This window comes from Piliocolobus tephrosceles, chromosome 17, assembly GCF_002776525.5.
Source record: "Piliocolobus tephrosceles isolate RC106 chromosome 17, ASM277652v3, whole genome shotgun sequence".
Lineage (NCBI taxonomy): Eukaryota > Metazoa > Chordata > Mammalia > Primates > Cercopithecidae > Piliocolobus > Piliocolobus tephrosceles.
In genome coordinates, this window is record NC_045450.1 from 26193462 (window position 1) to 26220282 (window position 26821).

Genomic DNA, 26821 nt, shown 5'->3' on the forward strand with positions numbered 1-26821 from the left:
TAGGTTGGGAGATGACGGGGCATGGGAGAGAAAACCAAGCTCCAGGGAGGTCAGGTGACCCAGCCCCTCTTCATGGCCACAAAGAAGTCCTTTCACCTCTCTGGGCTTCCAGTTCCTCATTTGAGCTGCAAGGAGGTGCCGGATGACACCCTGCTTCCTTCTGCCCGCTCTGTGGTGCTGGCATTCTGTGAACGCTGTGAAGAGTGAGAGTCTTATACTTAGCTACCCAAAAGTGTGCTAAAATAAGCGGCAAATTCTCTAAAGGCAGAAGAGTTTGTTGTGCTTGGTCTTGCTCTAATGAGAGACCGTTAAAGAAAGAGACATTCCAGCCAATTTTCTGACAGGGCTTGATCAAGAGATTCATTCCATTTGAGCGTCCTGGGCAAATGAATGACACCTGGGCTGTTTTGCCCCAGGGCCGCAGAAGGTCACTTCTAAAGGGTCTCTGATGGAGAGAGGGTGGGAGCAGAGGCAAAAGGATGGCAGTATCACCCTAGGTCACTTCCTTTACTCTGAGCCCACGTGAATCCTTGTGATAGCAACCAATTTGCATAAAATGTCAGTTTCCAGCGCCGGGGCTTACTGATGTAAGTCTCCATGTAGTTGCTCCTACTGTGTGCCAGGCACTGTGCCAGGCTCAGTTCACAATGGTTTAGAGAAACAGACGGGGTTTGGAGTTTCTCCCTCAAGGAGTTAGGCATCTGGTGGGGCAAGTGGATATTTACCAAATGATCATGAGATTACACGGTGACCAGGGCTTGGAAAGGGAAGTGTACATTGGCATAGCAGGTTATCAGTAGAGGTTTGACCTGGTCAAAGAAGTCAGGAGGGCTTCTCTGAGCAAGGGAGCTGCGATCTAAAGGGTGAGCACAGGTCAACCAGACCATGTGAATTCTAGAGAGGGGTGACAGCACATGCTGTGGTTGGAGAGAGAGGAATATAAATACGAGAGACTGAAGACAGTCTGGGTGGGGCCCAAGGTCCCTGGTGCACAGTGAGGCCAGAGAAGTAGCTAGAAGTCTGATGGGGAATGTGTTGTTGGCCAGAAAGCGTGGGAAGCCACCATGGACGTTCAGCGTGGGGTAGGACAGCACAATCTGGTAGGCGGAGGAAGGACCTAGGGCTGTGTGCATGTTTAACTCTCGTCCATGCAGCCTACCATTGTTTCCTGAGCACTGACAGTGGCCTGGGCCCAAGGCCACCTAGAGGAAAGGCACAGAGCCCTCCCACAAGGCACTCTGGGTCTGGGCTGAAGTTGCTAGAATATAGAGGCTGAATAGTATTCCTCTGCCCGTCTTCATTTTAGATGCCTCCTCCGGAGCCTCTGGTGCTGATGGACCACTTCTCTTCCTGTTGCAGGCCTTCAGCTGAATTTCACTGCCTCCTGGGGAGACTTGCACTACCTGGGGCTCACTGGCCTGGAAGTGGTAGGCAAGGATGGCCAGGCGCTGCCCATCCACCTGCACCAGATCTCCGCCTCCCCCAGAGACTTAAATGAGCTCCCCGAGTACTCTGACGACTCCCGGACCCTGGACAAGTAAGTGTCTTATCAGAAGCTTTATTTTCATGACCACAGGGTTTTGGGGAAACTGTTCTGCCTCTGAGACCTCAGATTCGGACATCAAATAGAGTCGCATATATCCCTCCCCCAGCCACCCTGTGAGGTCATGTGGTCAAGGGAAACCGAGGCTCAGGAAAGCGAGGTGGGAGGTGATCCTCCAGGGCCACACAGGTGGAAGCGTCAGGCAGGATTTGAAAGCAGGTTCCCATACTTCTAGACACGGCCGTGGTCTGCGTTTTCTTCTTCGTGCTTAGCAGAGCGTCTCGCACACAGTAGCTGTTTGTAAACCTTTGCAGTGGACGGTTCAGAGTTTACACATGAATGACCCAGGCCTCCCGGGGGCTGAAAGCTCCCTCTCCCCTCCTTGAGGTTGGAGGTGATGACTCAGGAAGCCTCCACAGGCGGTGATGGCTGCACTTTCCTCTGCACTTGTCAGATTTCATAAGCCAAGGTTGGGTCATGTCAGTAAGCAGGGAAGCCTCAGATACAGCATCGATCCGCATGGACCGGCAACCCACAGACCAGCACTTGGCTCCCCTGCTCTGCACAGCCAGAGGCCCTGGTCACTGCTTGGAGGTGTGAACTAGGGGAGTCAGAGGGATGGGAGTTCCAATCCTGCCTCTGCCGCATGCCAACTATTAGGTAACTTTCTTAACCTCTCCAGTAATAACAGCAATGGTTATAGTAATAACTGATCACGTAACTGCCAGTTTTTAAAGCAGTTATTAAATGCCAGGCACTGGGCTATGTGAAGCAGGTAACAGATGTTCATTCATTGAAGCGTCAAACAGCCCTTTGAGGAAGGGACCATTATGAGCACTACTATGCTGATGCAGAGACTGAAATACGCAGAGGCCACCCAGACTAGTGCAGTGGCAGAGTCATGATTGGAACGCAGGCCTGTGGGATACCCGCCATCGACTCACTTAACCTCTAAGTTATACTGTCTCCCCTGCCTTGCTTTCCTTATCAGTAGAATGGGGACAGTCATTCCCATGGCATGTCACATTGCAGCCACATCCCTTGGCCTGGTGCTGAGCTCATGCAGAGTCGGTGGCAGGCTTCTCCCTGCTTTTCTATAAGGTGGCCCTGAAGCGTGGCCTCACCCGCTGCTACCATTAACTGCTCATGGGCCCCTCTGACCACCCCCGCATCCTGGCAAGTCACTCTCCTGAGTATTTAGGCTTGGTGCCTGAGACCTGGCTCCCAGTCAGCTGGAAAAGTGATCAACGCACAGTGCAGCTTGTGAATCCTTCCCGCCCACTCACCACCCTCCTGCTAGATTATCTGTCGGCAAATCCCAGGCCTGATAGAATTTCCTCTTTAGGTATTTCAGTGTATACCTCTAAACAATAAGGGATTTAAGAGAAAACATAATCCTGGTACCATTGTTATACTTGAAAAAGTTGCCTGTGGGCGATGGCTCATGCCCATAATCCCAGCACTTTGGGAGGCCAAGGCAGAAGGATCACCTGAGCCCAGGAATTCAAGACCAGCCTGGGCAACATAGTGAGATTATATCTCTACAAAAGAAAAACAATATTAGCCAGACATTGTGGTACATGTCTATAGTCCCAGCTACTTGGGAGGCTGAGGTAGGAGGATCACTTGGGTCCAGGAATTCAAGACCAGCCTGGGCAATATGGTGACGCTGTATCTCTACAAAAACAAAAACAAAAACAAAAAACATAGCCAGGCACTGTGGCATGTGCCTGTAGTCCCAGCTACTTGGGAGGCTGAGGTAGAAGGATTGCTTGAGCCCAGGAATTCAAGACCAGCCTGGGCAACATAGTGAGATTGTCTACCAACAAAAAAAAAAAAAAAAAAAAAAAAGCCAGGCATTGTGGCATGTGCTTATAGTACCAGCTACTCAGAGGCTGAGGTGGGAGGATTGCTTGAGCCCAGGAGTTCAAGACTGCAGTGAGTCATGATTATGCCACTGCACTCCAGCCTGGGCAACACAGTGGGACCCTGTCTCAACCAAAAAAAAAAAAAAAAAAAGAAGAAAAAAATAACAATGATTTCTTAGATTACCAGATATCTCACAGATTCATGGTCCCCCCACCCACCCTTTTTTAACAGTTTGCTCATTTAATTTGAGATCCAGATAAGGTCTATGTGTTGTGATTGGTTACTATGTTTCTTAAGCCTCTCTAGGTTCTCTGTCCCCTTTTTCTATTTTTTTCTTGAAAAATTATCTGTTGAAGAAACCAGGTGGACCTGAATTTTACTGGCTGCATCTCTATGGTATTGTTTAGTCAGCTCCTCACTCCCCTGTATTTCTAGTACATTGTTAATTAGATCTAGAGGCCTGATCAGATTGAGGTTTGACCACTAGGGCAAGACAGCCACATAGATGTCAGTGTGTGGCCCTGGGGACGTATATAATAGAATATCTGGTTGTCAGGCTCTTTGTGATGTTGGAAGCCAGTCATGCTGGCGAAGTCCCTTAATTCATTAGGGGTTGCAAAATGGTGGTATTTTACGCCTGCTATTCTTTTTAAAATTTATTTGCTGAAATAACTGCAATAAAGAGAGAATTTCCTTCAATTATTTGGCTACTCTGTAGTGCAATTCAGATGGGAAAGGCAGCCTAAGTGCTAGATTCTCTCCCCTCCTTTTCTTTTTGGCTTTCCAAATAACTGTTTCTCTAGCATCGTCTAAAACTTGTTTCTTTTTAGGGATTATTATAAACTCATGGATTTTAAACATACAGTACTGCATTTGAAGAGTCAACACTTTGCAGTTTTTATCCTGATTGATGTTTAAATCATTCCCTCATGGATGCTGGGAAGTCCTGAGTGCTTTTAAAGTAGTCACTTTTCTTGCCTTCTGATGTGACAGATGCTTCAGGCTCATCTGGTATATTTCTTGTCCCCGACCTGGAATCAGCCATTTCTCCAAGAAGCCGTGGTTCCTTTTAGTGGGAAATGGTATTTAGAGACCATAATCTGGCCACTAGGGATGCTCAGTGCTACTCGGCTGGTTGCTGTTTCTAGGCTTTGTTATGGATAGAGCTAGGAATTCATTTAGATGTTCTTGAGAGTGTCTATAGAGTCTTCCTTTCACTGGCAGCTACAAATCCTCCAGCAGTTCCCTCCGCTCTCAGAATTGGGCAGGTTTGCTGTGGAGCAGCTCCATTTCTAGGACAGAAAGATAATTGCCTTTGGAAGGAAATAGAAGGTTCTCTAGTGGTCATCCTCAGTCAGCTTAGTTCCACAAACATTCCAGGGTGGAATTGCTGAATTTCCTCAGTTTTAAGATGCCAGCAATTGTCAGGCACACCATCCATCAATTTAATAACAGCCTTTTAGAGAACAAAGAAACATTACCTCCTTGGGTAAACACTTCGATTATGAGATTTTTTTTTTTTCCAAATTCACAACATGAAAATGTAAAAGGAAACAAAAAGTTTCTTTTCAAATCTAGGAAGTGTGGCAGCAGGCCAAGTTTCTCCCAGTACAGCAGCTGCGAGGTACCAGAAATCCAGGGTGTGGAGTGGGGAAGGTTCTGGAAAATGGGAGGGAGAGGGAGGTTGCTCAAGAGGCCACCAGCTGGGCCCTTTTTTCCAGAACCAGGCTTCTGAATGGCAGTGCCAGAAACATGGGCCAGAGCCATGAGGACGAGGGCCTGAGGCCTGAGCTGAGGCATGCTGGGCAGGCCGGGGAAGCAAGAGGCACGATTGTCCTTGGGACAAACACAGGCCAACTTGAGGATGAGCAGGATGTCCCAAGCAAGGGAACCAGAAACTGACCAGGACAGGAGTGCTATAGGGCTAAGGTGACAAGCTCAGAGTGCCAGCTGGGAAGAGCATGAGGGAGCATGAGGGGCTCCTTCCTACAGGTTAGAGGCTTCCTTGGAATATCCAGGCCATGCAGTCACAGAGCATGGTCCAGCCAGAGCAGCTCCCACAGTCACCTGCCCCTCCTTCTACTTGTTCCAAGCCAAGAGCTGCAGAGCTCACATGGTGCTTTTGTACCTCTCTCCCCCAGCGTGGGAAGGAAGGGCTACACTTCTTTCTAACTATGCTATAAGGCCAACAGAGCAAATTTACAGAAAGTTTGGAAACTTGAGAAAAATACTCACCTCCATACCCTCTGACCCAATTATGTTTTTTACTTTTGCACACTCTCTGCTGGTCCTTGTCCTCATTTCTCAGCTTTAAAATCAGTGTCCTGCCTCCTCCATGTGACTGCAGTGTCCTCACAATGGCACCTTAACCCCTGTGAAATTTCCTTAACCATTTCCCGATTTTGAGATCTTTTAGGTTGTTACCGTTTTTTAAGCTAGTGTAAATAACACTGTGGTGAGCATCTGGGTTCACATAGCCTTTCCCATATGATGAATATATTTTCCTTCTGGGGAAAAAAATCCCGGAAATGGGATCACTGGGCTAAAGGATTCTGAAAAATGACACATTTTCCCTTTTTTAAGAAAACCCTGATGACTGCTTTTCTGCCCCTTTAACAGCATAACCTATTTTTTGTTTCCTTTTCAAAAATGTCTCATTTCGTAGATGAGAGACAACTTCTGACTGTTGTTCTCATCAGTCACACCTCCCCTTAACGAGTCTGATGCAGCCAGTCTAGTGCCAGGCAGTGAACACGCACGCACTGGGGGGTAAGGGGGTGGGGGCCCCACTGTGATGCCCCCTGTGCCCACTGAGCCGCCCCCCCGCTGCTCCGTCCCCATTGCTGCAGGTTAATTGATGGCACCAACATCACCATGGAGGATGAGCATATGTGGCTGATCCCCTTCTCGCCGGGGCTGGATCACGTGGTCACGATCCGCCTTGACAGGGCCGAAAGCATCGCAGGCCTGCGCTTCTGGAACTACAATAAATCTCCCGAGGACACCTATCGCGGGGTAAGCCGGGGAGCAGCGGCCGCGCTCAGTCCAGCATCAGGGAAGCAGCACCTTGACGAATGGCTGGCGTGGCAGCCAGAGAGGAGCATAAATCCTCCAGAACTTTCCAAACAGAGCTGGGGGCGTTAAGTCCAGGGAGGGAGAGAGCTGCTGTTTTCTTCTGCAAATGGCAAATGCAGGCTAAAGAGCTCAGGGCATTTCCAGGGAACTGCACAGCGCTGTTTCTCCTGGTGCTGGGGGTCCTAGGCAGGTCCAGCCCTCAGCTTGCCATGGTCAGTTTCGGCCCTCATGTCCATTGAGTGCCCGGGTGGCCAGGTCTCTGCTGAGGGCTTCATGGGCATTCATCATTTCACTGGATTCTCATCCCAGCCAATGGGAGGCAGGTGCGATTACCCCCATTTCTCAGGGTCTGAAACTGAGGTCCAGGACGGTTCACTCGCCCATCCAAGGCCACACAGCTGGAGTCTCCACCTTGGCCGGCCAGACCTGGAGCCCACACTGTGATTTCCATGAGATGTTTTGCTGAGTGAGAAGCAGCCCTCAGTCTTGGTGGGATTGAAGAGAGCCTCGGAAGAGCCCTTTTCTCGGGCTTCTGGCCTCAGGTGACTGAATGGGTGCCCTCCAGTCACGTAAAAGTGATGATGAGGCCACCAAAAGGTAACAATTCAGCTGGAGGGCCTGAGTCTGAGTCTCAGCTTGGACCCTACCAGCTGCATCACCTTTGACACGTGGCCTGCCTTCCCTGGGCTTGTCTCCTCATCTATAAAATGAAGAGGGAATAACACCTGCCACGGCAGATTGGCATCACCATTGCCAGGTAACAGTTGACAACGCCAGGATTCAGCCTTATGTAATCCCCAGAGCTGGGCTCCCCACCATGTACCCACCACAGAATTTATTCTAGGGCCTTAGGAATTGTATCACAGACCAGGTGTAGAGGCTCACGCCTGTAATCCCAGTACTTTGGGAGGCTGAAGCTGGAAGGTAGCTTGAGCCCAGGAGTTCTAGACCAGCCTGGGCAACACAGAGAGACCCCCATCTCTACTAAAAAATTAGGCAGGCTTGGTGGCACACACCTGTAGTCCCAGCCATTTAGGAGGCTAAAGCAGGAGGATCTCTTGAGCCCAGGTCGAGGCTGCAGTAAGCTATGATCTCACCATTGCACTCTAGCCCGGGTGACAGAGCAAGATACCATCTCAAAGAAGAAAACATGAAAAAAAGAATTGTGTCACATCTTACAGCAGTATCGGCAGCCCCTGGCCTTCCCCGTGTGGCAGGAGCTGAGCCAGCCTGCTCCTCTGAGCAGGCCAGTCACAGATCCTCCCAACGCCGCTCTGTGTCTCTGTGAGTTTGACACATTGAAGGAGTCAGATATATTGACACTAAAAAACAGCCTTTTGAGGCAGAAGTTGCCTCAAGTTGTGCCTTTGGGCCTTAAAATTCCCTTGAGCAAATCACAGTCTGTCTGGTAGAGCTTCTGTGACCTGAATTCACCATCTGGGGATATTGGGCTGAGTTCCCATCTCACGGGTCTGGGCCCCACCAGCCAGACAAGGGCTACAGTGGGATAAGGTGGAGGAGGGGAATGGGCACATGGCCTGAGATGGGAGACCTCCACTGCAGTGAAATGGATGCTGTGACTCAGATCCCACACCCCAAAGGCCTTCCCGAGCACCAGCAGTCCCTGGCATGTGGTTGGAAGCCAGGGCCTTGGACTCCTGGAGTTGGGGCTTCAAATCCCTTCAGTGGCCCTCGGGCAAATCGCTTAGCCCCTGTGAACTTTAGCTTCCTTCGCCATTAGATGGAGATGGTGGTAGAGGTCACCTCCAAGGGAATGAGCAGATGGCAGGTGGCCACCTCTGCCCGAGGAAATCAGGGATGCTTCTTGGAGGAGGTGTTGGCCCTGGAGGATGGACAGGGGCTTCCTGGGCCTCTGCTTTGCCATCACTGGATCCACTCTTGGGTGACTCTGTCCAGGACACACTCCTGCAGCCCCAGGCTTACATCCTGCTAGCTCCAAGCCCAGCAAAAGAGAGAGCTCCCCTTTCCAGACAAGCCAGCAAAACTCCAGGAGTCATGCTGATGGGCCCAGCTGTGTCTCAAATTCAGCTCGGGGGACCCAGGTAGGAATCCCCCTCGAGGAAAGCAGATGGAGAGATTGAGGACAGGGACCAGGTTAGAGAGACAGCCACGCCTGAAGCCAGCTAGCACCACCCTTCAGGTTTACTTATCCTGTGAGTAACTGACATAGAGGGGCTCCCAAGATGCTGAAGGAACGAGGGCCCCAGGGGCACGTGACAGCCAGGCCAGGGACCCTTCCTCCCTTCCTTTCTGTAGGAGGAGCTCCTCTGCCTCTCCCTGAGGAAAAGCCACCAGTTGAACCAGCAGCTGCACCCATGTTGCTGACCACGAAAGTGGGCTAAGGTGTGGAGGAGAATCAGGCTCCAAAATCTGAAATCAGGGAGGGGGTGCTGGCTGTCGCCCCTCCCTGCCCATAGCACAGGTGGTGGCTGGGCCGCCTCAGACTCTGCCATTAGGACTTTGAGATTGACCAGTAGAACCTGGTTGTCTGGCTGGAGAACTCTGGCTAGAACAGGGAGAGATGTTGGCTCAAATCCAAGTGAATCCAACAAGCTCTTAGAAGGCACCTGCTGTGTTCCAGGCCCCGAGGCAGACAGAGAGGTGGTCCAGCCAGACCCTCTGCCATAAGAAACACCCAGAAGCCACTGGGGATGCTGCTAGGCATTCAGGCCCAAAAAGGATGAGCTCAGTGCCATGAGAAGAAAGCTCAGGAAGAGGTCTGTCCTGTCCTGAGGGAGAGCTCCCAGGGGGGTATTGATGTGTGAGCCTGGGGTTGAAGAAGGAGCAATAGAGGCTAACATTCACAAAGTATACAATTTGTGCCAGGCACTGTTTAGGGCACTTTACATAGGTTAACTCATGACTGTGCCCATTTAACAGATGAGGAAACTGAGGCATAGGGAAGGTAGGTAACATACACAGCTACTAGTGTTGCACATGGAAGCTCCTGAGTCCGTGCCCTTGACCTCCATGTCTTGCCGCCCCAGGCCGCTGCAGCTGGTGAGGTGGGCGGGGCCTTGGCCAAGTCACATGCCTCCCCTGAAAGCTGTGGACCAGAGAACGTATGTACATGTCCACTGCAGCAGGGGGCTCGCCTGTCTTGTCCTCTGCTACCTGCCCAGCGCCCGCACAGCACCTGGTAGGGGAAATGGACCCTGGTCAGGTGGCTCTGCGAAAGGCTCCCCATGGTGGGCACAGCTGCCGGCAGCTCTGGTCATGTCAGCCACTCCTGTCCCCACGTGGCCTGCCTCCCTTCAGTCATGTTACTTCTTTTGTTTGCCAGGCCAAGATTGTCCACGTCTCCCTGGATGGCCTGTGCGTCTCCCCGCCAGAGGGCTTTCTCGTCCGGAAGGGGCCAGGAAACTGCCACTTTGATTTTGCTCAAGAAATCCTCTTCGTGGACTACCTATGGGCTCGGCTGCTGCCCCAGCCGGCCAGGAGGTGAGGGGAAAGTGGGCGCCATGCACAGCCCCTCCCGGCCCCTGGGCCCGCTTGCTTTGCAAGTTGCTCTGATGTACATACTGAAAGGGTTTTGAAACGGTGATCAAACGCATGGCTTTTCAACTTAGTCATTTTCTAAAGCTCAGCCAAGCCTCACCAGAAGCCTGTAGAATGGACTTGCCTTGTCTGGGGACATTTGGGTTTTTCACAGTCTGGAATGCTGAAGATTTTAAATGCTTCGTTGCGTTTCCTGCTGGGAAAAGAGGCTACAGCCCGCCTCCATTCCAGAAATGCCTGCTGGCCAGGTCGGGGAAGGGCCTTCCTTCTCCCGTTTCTGTGTTCCTGATTTAGAAAAATTCAAGGAGAAAAATAGAGCTTAATATTTCATGGATTCACTGGGATTTCTTGGCCCCAGTCTCAGCCGCATTAAGTTCATAACGATTTGTAAATGCCACGTTAAGTTTACTCATTTAAACCCCCTGATGTCCAAACGCCAGAGGCCAAGCTCTAGAAACAAAATGAGTTTCTCTGCACTGTAGTGGGGTTGGCTGGCTGGGCTGGTCACTGGGAAGTCACTTAATTGTAACATTGCCCTTGAAATGGAAGAGAACCAGGCTCGGGCTAGAGGGCACTGACAGTGGACCAGGGAGAGGGGCCCCGTGGGGAGGACCGTGGAGGAGAGAATCCTTCCCAAGGGCTGGCTGCGTGAACACTTTGATGTGTCCTTTGGGAAATCCTTCCAGCCACCCTTTGACCTAGCCAGTATGATGCCCATTTTACAGATGTGGGAACTAAGGCCCTGGCTGGTGGAGCCGGGTGCTGAAGATCATGAAGCCAAAGCCGTCAGGGCTCTGCCCGCCTTCCAGCCTCCTCTCACTTCCCTCTCCCCATCCTGCCCCAGACTCCAGCCCTCTGGCTGCTTTCTGGGGCAAACACCAGCAGCCCAGTGTCTTCCCACCTTGAGCCTTTGCTCTGCTGCTCCTCTGCGTGGAAGGCTCAACTCTGACACTTCCCAAGGCTGCCTCCTCCTGGAGGCCTTCCCAGAGCACTCCCTGAGGCAGCCTGCCCCACTCAGGCCCTCCGCCCTGTCACCCTGTCCTGGCTCTCAGCACAGCGTGGACCCTCCTTGTGTTTAAAGACATAGAGGGGGTTGGTTAAGAAAGGGGGCAGTGGTACCAGACAACCTCGAGTCCCATCCTGGTTCTGCCACTACCAGCTGCATGGCCTTGAGCAAGTGACCTCACTTCTCTGTGTTCTGGTTTCCTCATCCACATCCCAAGCATCTAAAAATACCCACCTCCTAGGGTTGTGTTGAGGAATAAAAGAGTCCATTTCAGGAAAGCCCTGAGCCCTGTGCCTCCCTGGCGCAGCGTCCTGCCGGCATTCGCAATGACTCATCTAGAGCGGGAACTCCACGCGAGCAGGGGCCTCATCTGTCTTTTCCCTGCTGCGTCCTAGGGAACACTAAACTGCCACGTTTCTTCAAAGCCTGTTATTTCTGGTGATTCTGGGCCGTCGTGAGCTTCTTCATGGTGCTGTTTTTTATGCTTTTTCAGGCTGGACGTGAAAAGCCTGGAGTGTGCGAGCATGGACTACGAGGCGCCACTGATGCCCTGTGGCTGTATCCTTCTCCTCCCGCCCCACCAGCACATTCTGGGCCCCGAGGCAGTGCCTGGGCCGCAACTGCCCAGTCGGGGTTTCAGGCGGCCACATTTGAGGCAGCTGGAACTCCATGCAGGGAAACCAAGGCAGAGGATGGGAGGCCTCCTGGGTCCTCAGGGCCACTGGGGAGCTGCTGGGACTGGGGCAGCCGGGCTAGTTCCAGATCCCACTCCTGGCAGCTGAGGCTGGAGGGGGCAGTACCCAGGACTCCAGCTGGGAGGGGCTAGAGAAGCTGACACCGACCCCAGCAGCTAGACTGGGGAGGGGAGTGTCCTGGAACCAGCCAGGGAGGAGGTGAAGACAGAAATGGATTGGCAATCCAGGCACAATGGCTCACACCTGTAATCCCAACGCTTTAGGAGACCAGGGAGGTTGGATTGCTTGAGGCCAGGAGTTTGAGACTAGCCTGGGCAACATGGTGAGACCCCATATCTTAAAAAAATAAAATAAAATAAATTAGCTGGTGGCACATGCCCGTAGTCCAAGCTACTTGGAGGCTGAGGTGGGAGGAACCCTTGAGCCCACGAGGTTGAGGCTACAGTGAGCTCTGATTGCACCAGTGTACTTTAGCCCAGGCAGCAGAGCCCAGCACTCTGGTACTACTATCATCCCCATTTCACAGCTAGGAAAACTGAGGCACAGAGAGGCTCAGTAATTTGCCCAAGGCTACACAGGTGAGAAGGGGTAGGACCTGGGGGAGGTGAACCCAGGCAGCCTGGTTCTAAGGCCCACTCTCTAGCCGGCCAGTTCTGGAAGCACTGTCTCCAGCTATGTCATCGTCTGGCAGTCGCCCAGCCCCTTTTCAGGCCTCCCACCCAGCCTGCTCCTGGGAATGAGGGGAGTGAGCAAGGCACGGGGCTGAACTGAGGAAGGGCTTGATGCCCAGCTCTGCACGTGGGACTTCAGCAGCAATGGTGGTCTCCCTGCCCCGGACCATGGTCCCTGGTGCTATGAGGTTTATGTGTCCCCTTCTTAGCCTCCTGTCTACTTGAAAGGGATGGAGGAGGGAGCAGGTACTCTGTTCTTGTCATTTCACAACCAGAGAAACTGGAGCGTTTCGTTCAGTACCATACAATGAGTTTGTAGCACAGATGTTTCCCCATCCCGCCTGCTCCCTGGAGAGCACCCTCTCCTCCCGTCCTGTCTCCTGGGGCCTAGAGGAAGGCTTTGCATTCGTAATACATGCACATGTGCTCACACGCATGCATACGCACGCACAGACACACACACTCACATGCACACACATGCAGTTTAAGAAAATGTGATGCCACCTGTATTTTGATAGGCTCTAGTCTCAATAAGAGAAAAATATTTTTCTCTCATTCATCAATATAAACCCAAAATAATTTCTCTTAGTTTACCATTGTTTTACTGTATTCTGAAAAAAAAAAATCAGCCTTCTTTTCCTTAATAAAGTGTCCCAGTCATTTTCCAGTTTCAGCTTCTCACCAGCTGGGGCGACCCGTATTACATCGGCCTCACTGGCCTGGAGCTGTATGATGAGCGGGGAGAAAAAATCCCCTTGTCGGAAAACAGTATCCTTTCTAGGACAGGAGCGGGCTCCACCCAGATTGAAGGGAGCATGGAGGGGGGGGCGGGGGTCGGAAACGGGCCAGAAGCCTCGCGTGCAGAGGGAAATGGCCCTCTAGGAACCAGAGCCCAGGGGGCTTTGCTTATAGTCAGATGCTGACCCTTAGGCATGTGCAGCAGAGAGCAGCTCCCAGCCCTGCCTGTTAGACATCAGGAGCAGGAATTCTACAAGCCAAAGAGTCCTGTGGTCCAATGAATTAAGAGAGGCTGCCAACTATAGCCTTCTCTTCTTGGAGAACCACAGATATTTTGGAGTTCCAAAGGCTCTGACAAGGTCTGCAGGGAGAAGCCTATTGCATTGTGTTCAACTCAGTGTGTCCTGAATTTCTTAAGCTCGGAGCCCTCTGCCCATGGTATGCCCACACCAGAATTTGCAAACTGTTAGCCCAGTGCATTTTGAAATGAGTTGCTAATAATTTTAGAAATCAGGAGGTCTCACATGAAAACCCTGATCTCCAGTTTCCCCTGAGAAATTGGCAACATAGGCCCTTGATTATGCGAAGTGACAATGGCTGGACCTGGTCACCCATTGCCATTTCTCCCCAAGCATATCCTTCTGGTCTACCTTAGCCCCCACTCCTCCCATTGTTATCTACCAGGCCCCGAAACACACTGCTAATATTTACTGAGGGCTACTCTGTGCTACCTCATCTGCCCTCACAAGAATCTTGTGAGGCGATTGCTGCTGTTATCCCCGTTTTACAGATGAGGAGCCTGAGACACAGAGAGGTTGAGTAACTTGCCTAATGTCACACAGCCAGTGAGTCTGTGTCCAGACACTGGCTCTTGGCCAAGCACTACGCTATCCTGCCTCTTTCATGTAACCTGCCCGGCCCCCTGGGATCTTGAATCTGTGATTGCTGGCCCACCACAGTTAGGGAAATACCAGGGCAGGTTGAACCCTAAAGCCTGCCTTGCATCTGTTTGGGGTCCCTGGCTTCCAGTTGGATCTCTCTCTGCCTGCCCCGGGTGCCACCACCCTCCTCAGCTGGGATGAATCATTGTTGATTTTTTTTATCATTGTTAGTGACTTCTCGAAGCTATAAAGTTTCGTTGATTTTACCAAAGGGCTCTCATCTGGTGCACTCTGAGATCCTCACATCCATTCTGGGAGCTGGAGGTTTTTATAGCCATTTTACAGATGGGAACACAGGTCCAGGGTTGACATGTGACTTGCCCAAGCTCTCATATGTCATCATGGCAAAGGCAGAGCTAGAAGCTGGGTTCTGCAGATCACATTAGCTGGGTCCAGCTGCCCCGGCTCCTTCCACACTGGCCAGGAAGAAAGGCTCAGCACGATCCTTACATGCCAGGGCAGAATCCAGCCACCACCCCATTCCCTTCCAAAAGAAAACCTCCGCAGAGCTTGCCTTCCACCCTCCCAAGCAGCAGCAACGTTTTACGTCCCCAGCTCCAGCAGTTCCCTGCAAGGCCTCTTTTTCAGCCAGCCTTCTGGGTGGTTTCCTTCTCTCTCTACTTGAAACTGTCCACCTCTCCACACACACCTGCTCCCCTTGGGCCTGGCACTCCCCGTTTCCCCAGGACACGTCCAATTCAGCTGTCACTGCTGCGGCTGCCCCGAGCATCAGCCCTGCCAGCCCCAGAGTCCCTCGAGCCACGCTGGCAGCCTGAGGGCAGCTGGCAGCCCCCGAGCACACAGATTTGGGTTATGGCAACTTAGACGCCTCCTCAGATATTGCGGCCTTCCCTGACAGCGTGAACTCCCTGGAGGGCGTGGGTGGGGACGTCCGCACCCCGGACAAGCTCATCGACCAAGTGAACGACACCAGTGATGGCCGGCACATGTGGCTGGCTCCCATCCTGCCGGGCCTGGTGGGTTCCCAGCAGTGGCCACCGCAGCTCCTGGCCCTCAGGCGGGCAGGGGGACTTTCTCTCCCTGGTCTCAGTGACACGTCTTTCTTCCAGGTCAAGTTAATCTCAAGCCAAGATGCTTGGGAGCTGTCAGAAAGGTTTAGGTGTTTGCTACCTTGCCTGATGGGGTCAGCTCTTCCAGGCCAGCAATTCTTTCTCTTGTATAAGGGGACACCAGGGGTGAAAGGGGCCCCATGGGAATCTGAAGCCAGGAACCCCAGCACAGCTGCCTGAGGGCTTGGTCATTCTTGGTCCCTGCAGGCAGCCCTCTCTGGTTCTCTGCTCTGCCTGGCTTTGCAGCCGCTGTGCCCTCTTCCTCCCCACCCAGCTCTCTGCACACCCACAGTTTCTGCCCCTTCCTACATCACCGGGTAGATGACCCCAGCACGGCCGCCCTGCCCTCCTTCTGGCCCCAAATTGGCCTGGTCAGCTTTTCCGGCCAACTGACTCAGTTTCCCAGATCTCAAACCTTGCACTGAGTCCTGCTTAGCGTTTAGCTCTGAGGCCTCATGGTGAGCTGACGTGGTTGGTTGTGGTGGAGAGGAAGAGGAGAAGCCACAGGCCATGGACGGGGTGGTCAGCCCCCCTCCAGCCTCTCAGCCCGGGGCCAGATGCCTGGTAGGGATGCACAGCGGGTTCTTGACAGTCATATGACCAGGGATGTGTCCCTTATCCATGCCATGGGACTGAGTGGGGGATCGGGGGCACCTTTTTCTCTCAAGACGCAGGAAGGTACAGCGTCAGCAATTCTATGACGGAAGTTTTCCAAAGGCCACCCTAAAATTAGACCCCCGCTATTGAGCGTCCATCAGCTTCCCCTGCCCCATTGGAGAGGGGGCAACACAGCTCTGTCCTGCCTGAGACCTGGGCCACCCACTGGCGGCCAGTGGGTATTTTCCGTTGTCTAGCACTGGAAGGCCTTTTGGGGTGAGGCAACTTCAGCTGTTGCTCTCACGGCTGGACTCCAACATGTGTATCTGCTTGAGCCTCACAGGCAACTGACTTTGAGGACCCTCGCCCTGACCTTTATTGTTTCCACGGTCCAGTCAGGAGGCTGGCCCTCCCCGAGCAGCCCCACTCCCTCTTGGGACATTCTGAGGATAGTCACAGGCTGGGGACTGGGGCCTGGGGCAGGACTGAGCCTGCAGCCTGTAGCCAGTGTGGGATGCTTATTTCTTGATTCTGTCTTGCAAGGGAGGGTCCCCCCGCTAATATCTGAGAGCCTTGGTTGGGGGTGGGAAGAGGGAGGGCTGTTCGAGGCTGCCCCATCCCACTTTCCCCACTGGATTCTGCCCCGATCTAGACAGCCCTCCTTACTCCCCCAGCAGAGGTTCACAGACACGCACTGGACATTGCCCAGCAGCACCTTGGCGTTGCTTCTCAGCAATGGTTTGGGGAAAGGACAGACAGGGTCAGAAGCTGATCACCATGGCTGGTGCTCAACCCGAGCTGGGGACTGTCCCTTTAGCTCACGGGGCTCTAGACTATTTCTGGGCCTGACCTGAGGGGACGTAGGGGATGGCCAAGGATGTTCCCAATTCTCCACTGGCATTGAAATGACGGCCCCGCCAGGCCCAAGCACACAGGCCCTCCAAGAGCCAGCTCAGCGGTTTGTTGCAAACGCAGCCACACGTGACCTGACTCAAGATGGGCTTCGAGGAGATGAAAGGGGGCGGAACTCCAGGCTGGCCCACGTGGCAGGCGCTGCCTTGGGCACCACCGCTCACCCCCAGCCCACGCCTGGTGCCCCCAGCCCAGCCAAGTGCCTCTGTTTCCAAACATGCCTGTTTTAATTAGTTCTGCTCTCTGACAGGTGAACCGGGTTTATGTGATTTTCGATCTGCCTACCACCGTGTCAATGATCAAACTGTGGAATTATGCGAAAACACCCCATCGAGGGGTGAAGGAGTTTGGCGTAAGTACTTATTAGCTGGGTTTTTTGAGATAATTATGCTCGTTGGTAATTAGGCCGCCGGCAATTATCATTTGTCGCAGTTTGATTTACTTCTCTCTGTTGCAACCCTCAACACAAATGCCTGGTCCTCAGATGCAGGCAAATTTACCACCCAACCATGAATTCAGAACCTCCTGGCAGTGATTTCAGTGTCACCCTGAACAAATAGAAAGTGGGTTTTCTTTCATCTTTTCCTCTAGAATCCCACTGGTTTGGGGCGGTGACCCTGGGATGGGGAGGACAGGGAGGGACCCTGGAGACCAGAGACCTGTGTTTGCGTCCAGCTCTGCTGCTTGTGCTAATGGTATTAAAGCCCCTCAGGCCTCAATTTTCTCATCTGCAATGTGGGCTGATGGCTCCTGTCTTTCCCAATGGTTGTGAAGATCTGAAATCACAAGGCAGACACAGCACATAGCAGGCACTTGTTCCTGGCAGCCCCGTCTTCTCAAGGAGAAAGGCTCAGAGCAGTAATGCGCTTTGCCCAAGGTCAACGGAGGGAGGAGGGGCACCCATGAGCTCCGCCCCATGTCCCTGCAGCTCCTGGTGGATGACCTGCTCGTGTACAACGGGATCCTGGCCATGGTGAGCCACCTGGTGGGGGGCATCCTGCCCACATGTGAGCCCACTGTGCCCTACCACACCATCCTCTTCACCGAGGACAGGGACATCCGCCACCAGGAAAAACATAGCACCATCAGGTATGGCCCCAGCCGGCCCCATGGCCTCCCCACCGGCCCTAACGAGGATGGATGGCTGGGACACACGGCCAGGAGCCTGATCGAATCGTGTGTTTCCTTCCTCCCCACAGGAATCAGGCCGAGGATCAGGATGTCCAGATGATGAATGAAAACCAAATCATGACCAACGCAAAACGGAAGCAGAGCGTTGTTGACCCAGGTCAGTGGCGTCTCTCTGCCCAGAGCATCACGCCTCGGGAGCTCGGTCTGAATACAGAAGGAACTGGTGGCCTTGCAGCCCCGCCCTCACCGCTGCCTGTCCCGAGACCCCTCTCCTCTGCCCAGGAGCCTGCCCAAAGGCCTGGGGAGGAGCCAAAGGGGTCAGAACCAGGGGAGCAACATGCTTCCGGCTTCTTGCAGGCACCTGTAACAAGTGGAGCTTCCTGAATCCAAGTGTCATGGGCACAGAGAGGGGAGGCAGTCAGGGGCAGAGCACCATGTTAAAGGGGTTTGCACTGGGCCGTGGGAAACCAATAGAGGATGCCCAAGGCGAGGGCTTCCTGGAAGAGGTGATGTTTGAGCTGGATCCTAAAGGATGTGAGGAGTGTGCCAGGCAGCCTGGGCAAAGGCTGAGGGGGGTGTTATGGCAAAGCCTGCTCCAGGCAGAGGGAAGAGGCCAGCATGCCAGACACCCCAAGAGCAGGGACTTTTCGAAGGGCCTTGAATGGCAATAATCCAGGCTGCTGGATTTCACTGGGGAGTGTGGGGCACCTTCAGCCTTTGAGACTTAGTAACTCTGGTCCCTCTGTGCCCTGTCATGACAGCCTTACGTCCCAAAACCTGCATCAGCGAGAAGGAGATGAGACGACGGCGCTGCTGACGGGTGAAGAAGGGAGAGCTGGTCCTCCCACTGCACTGGGCTCTGTCACCAGCCCCACTTAGCACCCGTGTCCCTCACCCTCAGTCCCAGGAGCTGGAAGTGAACCACAGTGTTGAGGGGAGCCCGCTGGGGAGAGGGGACTCAGGAGATCAGCCCTGGATGCTACTGGAGTGACAGATGGCTATGGCTGCAGGGCACGGCAATCCTCTGTAGTTCCAGGTTGGCTGCAGGGAGCCCGGGACACCTGCTTTCATGCCTCTGCTGTGAGACCCAGCAAAGCAGAGCCCATGACCACTTGGGCCTGGGCTGACCCTGACTCAGAGCAGGACAATGACAGGGTGGGGAGGCCTCCCATCCAGTCTCAGAGGGCCCAGAAAATGGCTGAGCAGGACAGTGGGAGACCAGACCCCACCCCACAATTCCAGCAGGCAGGGCTGCCCAGGGAGACTCTGCCTTCAGAAACCTGAGCTTCAGCGGCCAACACCCCCATTCTCCTGCATCCCTGTCTCATTTTGGGACTGGTGGAGCTGGCTGAGAGGTTGGGGTAGTTTCCTGGTTACATGGGTCCACAAGATCCTCTCTCATCCCAGTATAGGGGCCTCTCTCCTCTCATTGGGCCTGATAAGAAACTGGCCAAGGCTGTGCATCCTGCAGAGGGAAGGAAGTCAGCTGGGCCACACGCCATCCACCCTGGCAAGAGCTGGGCCTGCTCTGGCAGGCCAGGGCATCCTCTCTGTGCTGCTGCCAGGCCAGGAAGGGTGGGTGGGCGGCCAGCAGGCTGGCAGCTCCAGACCCCAGAGGGCCAGAAGAACCCACCGCAATGCCCTCTGGCTGCAGGTGTTGGGGGGTGCCGAGGACGCTCTCCCCATCTCCTCCCACCCTTGAGCAGGCCCTCCCTGCACTCTCTGCCACATGTCCCTCCTGGTCTGATGGAGGCGGTGCTCACTGGCGCGGCTGCTTTCTGTCTATGCCCCTGTGCCCTTGGAGGCAGGCAGCGAGGTGCTCCTTTCCCGGGCCCCCACCCCGTCTCCCTCTTCAGCCACTTCCCAGCGAGTTGGAAATGTGCCTTGCACCCCCAGCCGAGTGAAGCCCAGAACGCATCTATTTCCATCGATGTAACAAGCTCGGATCAGGGACCTAATTGGTTTCCCAGTGGTGGGTAATTTCTCGTTCCAAATATTAATCCGTTGTTTTTCTGGCGCCCAGCCCAGCCCGCCGCAGTACTGTACTCGAGGTACGTTCCTATGCAACTGAGAGCCCCGGCAAATACTTCTTGAGCTTAGCAGCCTGGGCTCGAGCAGCTATGCAAATGCGCTTTTCATCTGGAGCACGGGGCTGATGTGGAGATAAGAATTGTTTCTCCCGGAGAAAGATCCATCATTTCTCCAGCTTCCAAGCCCCTGGCACCTCTGCTCAACTCCCAGATGTGACGAGCACCTCCCGCCGGGGGAGTCAGGGGCTGATCAATCCAGCTATTGTACCCAAACCAGTGCCGCTGCATTAAAGGGAGCCCCGGCTGCTCCTTCCCCACTGAGATGTGCGCACAGGTCAGATTTGTCAGGGAGATGGCACTAACACGACTCAAGCTCACTCCCAGAACCTCAGCTGATGTTTATAATAATCGTATGTACTGTGCAATTTAGGAGGGGGAAAAAAGCTGTACAGGCGTTAACTCTAAAATAAATTTCTATTTTTTTCCTCTTGCAAAATTAATAAAAGATATTATTAAGAATATAATCCGAGTCACCGGATTTGGGGTCAGACGGGGAGTCCATGCTGCCTCCAGGAGCTGAGTGACACAGAGAAGGCCTCACCGAGCTGCACATGGGGTCATGATGGCACCCTGGCTGCTCAGTGAGATTGTCATGCCGTAGAAACAGGCAGTAGTAGCCCATCCATACAGAGTGGTTATTACATGCCTGGCTCTAACTTGTTTAATCCACGTCACACAACCCTTTGCGGAGGGCACTATTATTATCCTCACTTTACAGATGAGGGAGCTGAGACACAGAGAGGTGGTGCGACTTTCCTGGGACACACAGCTTTGGAAGCTATTAGCCAATGCACAGATCCTCAGAGGGCCCCTGGAGAGTTGAGGTGGGGGTTGAGACATCCCTTGGGTCTTTGGCCCCGGGGTTTCCCTTCACCATGTGTGGATCCTGGAATGGCGGCCCCCAGACCCCCAATTCCTGGGCCTCCTCCCTGCCACCACCCGCCACGCCCCTGCTGCCTCCAGGGGTGAATGTTGGCAGCTCGTGGCTTCTGGATAAAGCAGCCCTCGACGGGAAAGCGGGCTCAGCTGAGGAGGGTCACACTGCAGTTCAGGCACTAACAATAGCATTGGCAGCAGGTAGGAGAGTCCTTTAGAAGCCCCACTTTCCTTCGCTGTGTGGGTCGGAGGAGAGAGCCCCCTCTGTCCAGCCAGGAGAGGCCCAGCCCCAAGCATAGAGGGAAAACAGCAGGGGCTCTGGCCGGCCTGCTCCATGCCCCCGTTCCCTCTGATTTCCTACAAAGACAGAGGCCTGGCTGTGCCCAGCCACCCTGGTGTTGGAGAACAGTCGCCCTCCCTCCTCTTGGTGGAGGGATCTCTGGGCCAGCCCTGGAGACCCTCAAGGGCAGCCCAGATCTTCCAGCATTCCCTCTGCGAGAGTGGGAGGCCGGCACGGGTGTCCCAGCCTCTCAGCTCCGCTGAGCTCTCCAGGCCCCAGCCAGACCCTGGCCTGGAGTCCCGTTATTCAGGAACCAGGCAAGTGATGTCAGGGAGAGATGTCAGCACTGGCCTGCAAGGACTGTGGTCAGCACAGCGGCACAGGCCCTTCGAAGGGGTCAGCCACACCTCAGATCTAAGAGAAGCCAGACAGCCAGGCATTTCGTTTATCTTTAATGTGAAATCTAACTTTTAAATGTTGGCTCAACTTCAACAAACAGGCAAACACACACTGAGTGAGCCAAGTATTAAATAAAACCTGTCCACAGGCAGGCCCCGGTCGGTTCAGCAATCCTGCTTGCTCAGCCTGCCTCCCTTTCTGCCCCACCTCCAACCTGGGGTTCAAGGAATGTCCCAGACTGGAATCTCCCAGCTCCTCTTCCCTCTCCAGGGAGGAAAAAGGAGAGAGGGGCTCCTTCCTGGTCTGTCACCACCCCACTCCTCAGCACCCAGATGGGCAGAAAGACAGGATGACTGTGAGGTGACACCTCTGGGTCCTGGAGGCGGCAGCCCCCGCCCTCATCTGTTGTGGATAAACAGAGGCTCTCCTTTCCCTCCACATCCTGAGGCTTCCCATTCCGTGCAATGCCCCCCGATCCACAGTGCCCCAACAAACAGGGACATAAATGACTCCTAGGCTGCCACTGTCAGGGGTCAGGGCTTGTTGGCTCCCTGGCATAGGTGACTGGAAATGGGCCTCCGCTGCACCTGACAAGAGGGTTACAACACGGGGTCCCGGTGGGGGCTCCCACAGGCCTCCAGCCTTTGGGGACCTGCCTCCTCTGTTCAGCCGTGGGAAAGACCGGCCTCCCACCTCCCCGGAAGTTCCAACACTGGCACTGTCACCCCGGAAGGACCTCCAGAGCCTGCCAAGGGGGGCTCTGCAGCCAGGCAGGTGGCAGCTGCCCCATGCCCAGGCACGTGTGCTGAGATGCCCGGGTTCCCTCTCCCGGCCTCACCTCCCGCCTTACCTCCCGGAGCCAGGACAGTCCCTTTCCGAGGCCTCCAGGCCCCACCTGGCCTCTTCACAGTCCACAATCCGGAGGCCCAGGCTCTTGGCTTTGGCAGACTCACTGGATGATGTTTAATTTTTAAAAATGAGTTGCCTTCCTTTATTATCAGGTTTCACATTAAAATGCAGATTCCCTGCTTCTCCGGAAAGACAGGAAGATCTGGCAACCTGGTCCCATGTTCCCAGCTGGCCCCAGAGCCTAAGCAGTGCTCTGCAGATGGTCCTGGTCCCCACCAGTCCCTCTTGTCCCACGCTTGCCTGCAGTCCTCCCTTGTATGACCATCACACACACACACACACACACACACACACACACACACACACACAGAGCCAGCGTGTGAGTTTGCAACCCCTGAGATGGAAGCAGGTTAAGGAATGTGGAGAGGAGGGGACGTGGGGACAGTGCTGCGGGGCCCAGCAGACGTGGGGCTGGCAAGGCTGGGTCCCTCGCGATGAGACCCCAGCCTCCCAGGCATGCACAGTGCTCTCTGGGGCCCTAAGACTTGAGCCTCCGACGGCCAGAGGCTGGGGAGAGCAAGAAGTGGCCAGCCTCCACCCAATATGTTGCTTGCATCCCAGGTGCCCTGGGGGTGCCTCCCTGACTGTGTGGGCATGTCCCAGATTGCCGTGTGCAGTGGGGCATTTATGACAGCACTCCAGTCTCCTAGCCTCTCTGGGAAACGGCTCCACTCACAGCTCCCGCCACAGGGGCAGCCTTTGACAACCATATGCTGTGATGATGACAACAGAACTCCTAACAGTGGCCAGGCACGGTGGCTCATGCCTGTAATCCCAGCACTTTGGGAGACTGAGGTGGGTGGATCACTTGAGGTCAGGAGTTCTAGACCAGCGTGGCCAACATGGTGAAACTACATCTTTACTAAAAATACAAAAATTAGCCGGGCATCGTGGTGGGCACCTGTAATCCCAGCTTACTCAGGAGGCTGAGGCAGGAGAATCACTTGAACTTGGGAGGTGAAGGTTGCAGTGAGCCGGGATCGCACCACTGCACTTCAGCCTGGGAAACACAGTGAGACTCCATCTCAAAAAAAAAAAAAAAAAAATCCTAATAGCCAATACACACTAAGCCCTACCCTGAGAGTGAACGCGCTGCAGTCTCTCCTGAAGGCACACAGAGGTGAGATGCAGTGAGACCTGGGCTGCAGGCACCACTCTCCCCAGCAAGCTGATGAGGACTCACATGCAGTGGCCCTGGGGCCAGCTGCCCGGGTCCCAGTCTAGGCTGCACCAACCACTTCCTGACAGCGCAACCTTGGCAATGGACCGTACGCCCTGGGGCCTGGGCTTCCTTACCCAGGCTGCAGTGGTACCAGCAGTACCTCTGTCATGGAGAGGAGCTCTCAGGGCTCGGGGCCACTGGTGCTCACATCAACTCCATCCACCATCAGACGGAGGCTGGGATATGACTCCTGGGTCTGGGCTCTTCCCCAGAGCAACGTGGCACTACCTCGCACCCAGCACCTCTCAAATTTCCAGGGTACCCTCCCAGCCTTGGCAGATTGGTCCACAAAGGGCACTGACCTTAGAGCAGCCAGCCCATTGGCTGAGCAGAGATTAATGTCCCGACGTCCTGTGCCTCCTCCGCCAACTCTTTCCGCTTCCCTGTCCACTCCCTTCCTTACCCTGATTGGCCCCTGGGATTCTTCTTCCTTTGCCTTCTTTCGCTGGGTTCATCCTGCTTGCAGCTCCCATCCCCAACACACACACCCTAGAAGTTCCCAGGAGGGCCGGGAAGAAGGGGTAAGAGTGGGTGCACCCGGCTGGGCGTGTTGCACCCAATCACCAGCTTGGCCCTATCACAGAGCTTCTCCCATGCAGAGGCCCCTCGCACTCCCCTTGGAGTTCCAGGACCCCTCATTACCCTGGGTCCCGGCTAATCCTGGCAGCTGCCCACTCCCCTGCCAGGCCTGTGGCCATCAGCCTGGCCCCTGGCCTCTCCTAAGGCAGAAACTCAGACAATGTCAGTCTGAGGTGACAAGTGGCCCAAGGAGCAATTATCAGGGTGACATGAGCCAGGCGGTGCTGGGGACAGGGCCGGGACCCTGCACAGCGATTTCCCGTCTGTCTGTGCAGTAAATCCCCAAACAGAGGAGACTGGTCTTTCCTCATGACTGATGGTCCCAGGCTGGGCTGAGTTTGTCTCAGCCCCACGGCAGCTAGACCTGGGGCGGGCACAATCACTCAGTGCTCCACAGCTCAGCTCCTGGGCGAGGCTCAACTCCAGCCCTCCAATCTGGGGGCTCCAGGGCCATGTCTGCCATGTTTGGGGGCAGGGAGGGGACCCTTTTCTAATTCATCCACTCAGAGAGCAGCTTTTCCTGGTTTCCACCAAGGCCTCATCTGCCCGGCAGCATCCCAGCCTGCCCAGCATCAAAGCCCAGGAGCCTGGCTCAGCCCTGTCACTCACCTCCAAGCCCCATGGGTGCCACTGATCAGACGCCCACTTCCCTCTATCCCCAGGGCCAGAGCAGCCCAAGCCACTGCCATCTCCCAGCAGGACCCTGCTGCAGTCCCCTCCGGTCACCCTGCCTCTGTCCTGCACCCCATCTCTCAGGCCTGCCCCACACAGCCAGAAGAAACCTCCCAAAATGCACAGCCCACTTTAAAACCCTCTGCCTTTTAAAACCCTCCTATCAATCAGTGTCTCCTGTGGCCTTCAAGATGAAGATGACGGTCAAACTCCTCGCCACAACCCCCAAAGCCCCACGGTCTCTGACCCCGGCAGACCCCGTGTCCTCGCCCCGAGCTCCAAGCACTCTGTCCTGTCATACAGCGCTGCACACGGCCACAGGGCGCTCACGGTGCTCCTCCAACCCCAGGGCCTTTGCACCTGCGGCTCCTCCCACCTACCCTGTGCCTCCTGCCTCCTTTTTCTCCCTTCATTCCATGCTGCAATGGTCCTTCCGAGAGGCCCTCCCTCATCCTGTGATCTAAATCACATCTCTCCTTGGTTCACCTACATAACACCTCTCACTATATAAAGCGATCATTTTATTATTTAAAAGTGTGTGTGTGTGTGTGTGTGCACGCGTGTGTGTGAGAGAGAGAGAGAGATGGAGTCTTGCTCTGTTGCCCAGGCTGGAGGGCAGTGGTGTGATCTCAGCTCACTGCAACCTCTGCTCCCTTGGTTCAAGCAATTATCCTGCCTCAGCCTCCCGAGTAGCTGGGATTATAGGTGTGTGCTACCACACCCGGCTCATTTTTGCATTTTTAGTAGAGACAGAGTTTCACCATGTTGACCAGGCTGGTCTCGAACCCCTGACCTCAGGTGATCTGCCTGCCTTGGCCTCCCAAAGTGCTGGGATTACAGGCATGAGCTGTAATGCACCCAGCCTATTTAGAATTATTAATAATCTAGCCTCCATGAGGGTGAAGATAGTGTCTGTCGTTCTTGTTCGCCATGGCCACTCCAGGGTACAGCTCTGTTCCTGTACACGGAAGTCCTTCCATAACTAGTTCTTGGATAAATGAGGCACATAGCAGGTCTGTGGTAGCCTCGGGATTTGAACCCAGGCCTGTCTAAATGCACAGCTTCAGGGGCTTTCTTCCATTCTCACGTCCTCCCAGACAAGGACTTAGCACCCTCGCCGCAGCGGCTCTTCCCAGGGGATGATCCTCCCGCCGCGTGCCTCATCCTTAGGCCCGGCTGCCGCAGACGAATCTCCATGAATCAAGCTGACATTTCCATTACCCGAGGGAGACGAGTATGTGGCCGGGATGGCAGGCTTTGGCGGGGGTGGCAGGGATGCGTGCCCGTCACAGCCACCAGCTGAAGAGGAAAGGCAGCCCAGTTACTCAAGGAGGCCCGGGCCTGCCCATCAGCCCTTGGCCAGAGAAGGGACTGTGGCCTCATGGGTCCTCTGCACCTGGGGAGAGGGGGTGACATGGGCCAACAAGCAACAAGAGAAGCACGGAGCATGTGCAGACACAGGTGTGTGCCCAGGGCCGTCCGTGTATCATGAGCATGTTTGTTCAGCATCAGCACACGTGTGGCATTTCGTCCAGGGTTGGCAAAGCACGCATGAGTGTGTGTGCACAAGGTCGACAGAACACACAGTGTGGATGAGCAGTAGACACGCAGTTAGCACCTAGGTACGTACAAGGTGCTGACTCACCCTTGAGCAGTATCAATGTGTATGTGTATGTAGGGGGGTGAGGGTAGGGTCAGTGCTTGGAGCCAAAGTCAGTCTCTGATGATCATGGGTCTGTGTGACTGGGCCACGGTAAGGGTGGCATGTACACATGAGACCAGGGCGTGTGGATGCAGAGACACGGGATGCAGGTGCCCAGGACACAACGAGGTTGTGTAAGCACTTTGGGCTGTGGGTCACCCCGATATATATGGGTGTCAAGACCAAAGACACACACGCAGCCATTCTCTCCACAGTCGGAGCCTGTCTGCTCAGTGCCGCGCAGGGGAGGGGTAGCTGGGAAAGCTGTCTGCGGAGGTGGGGGAGGGGCCGTTTCTTCCCATCCAGGCCTCTGGGTGCTCAACCA

At 54.4% G+C, this 26821-nt stretch overlaps 1 protein-coding gene across 9 annotated transcripts in view; it reads left to right on the plus strand.

The window, feature by feature from the left end:
* KIAA0556 (KIAA0556 ortholog) overlaps positions 1 to 20321 on the plus strand; it is a 233999-nt gene extending 213678 nt beyond the window's left edge. For 7 of the 9 annotated variants that reach the window (XM_023192932.1, XM_023192933.1, XM_023192935.1 and 4 more), the window contains 10 exons: positions 1360 to 1537; positions 6262 to 6427; positions 9792 to 9949; positions 11506 to 11570; positions 13036 to 13146; positions 14895 to 15034; positions 16887 to 16988; positions 17565 to 17725; positions 17836 to 17924; positions 18529 to 20321. In XM_023192932.1, the coding sequence (XP_023048700.1) occupies positions 1360 to 1537; positions 6262 to 6427; positions 9792 to 9949; positions 11506 to 11570; positions 13036 to 13146; positions 14895 to 15034; positions 16887 to 16988; positions 17565 to 17725; positions 17836 to 17924; positions 18529 to 18584 (1226 nt within the window). In that variant the 3' untranslated portion in view covers positions 18585 to 20321. Of the gene's footprint in view, positions 1 to 1359; positions 1538 to 6261; positions 6428 to 6833; positions 7245 to 9791; positions 9950 to 11505; positions 11571 to 13035; positions 13147 to 14894; positions 16989 to 17564; positions 17726 to 17835; positions 17925 to 18528 lie in introns of those variants that run through there. The other 2 variants (XM_023192937.2, XR_002726524.1) reach the window with 2 other exon arrangements.
* Positions 20322 to 26821: the final 6500 nt, after the last annotated feature.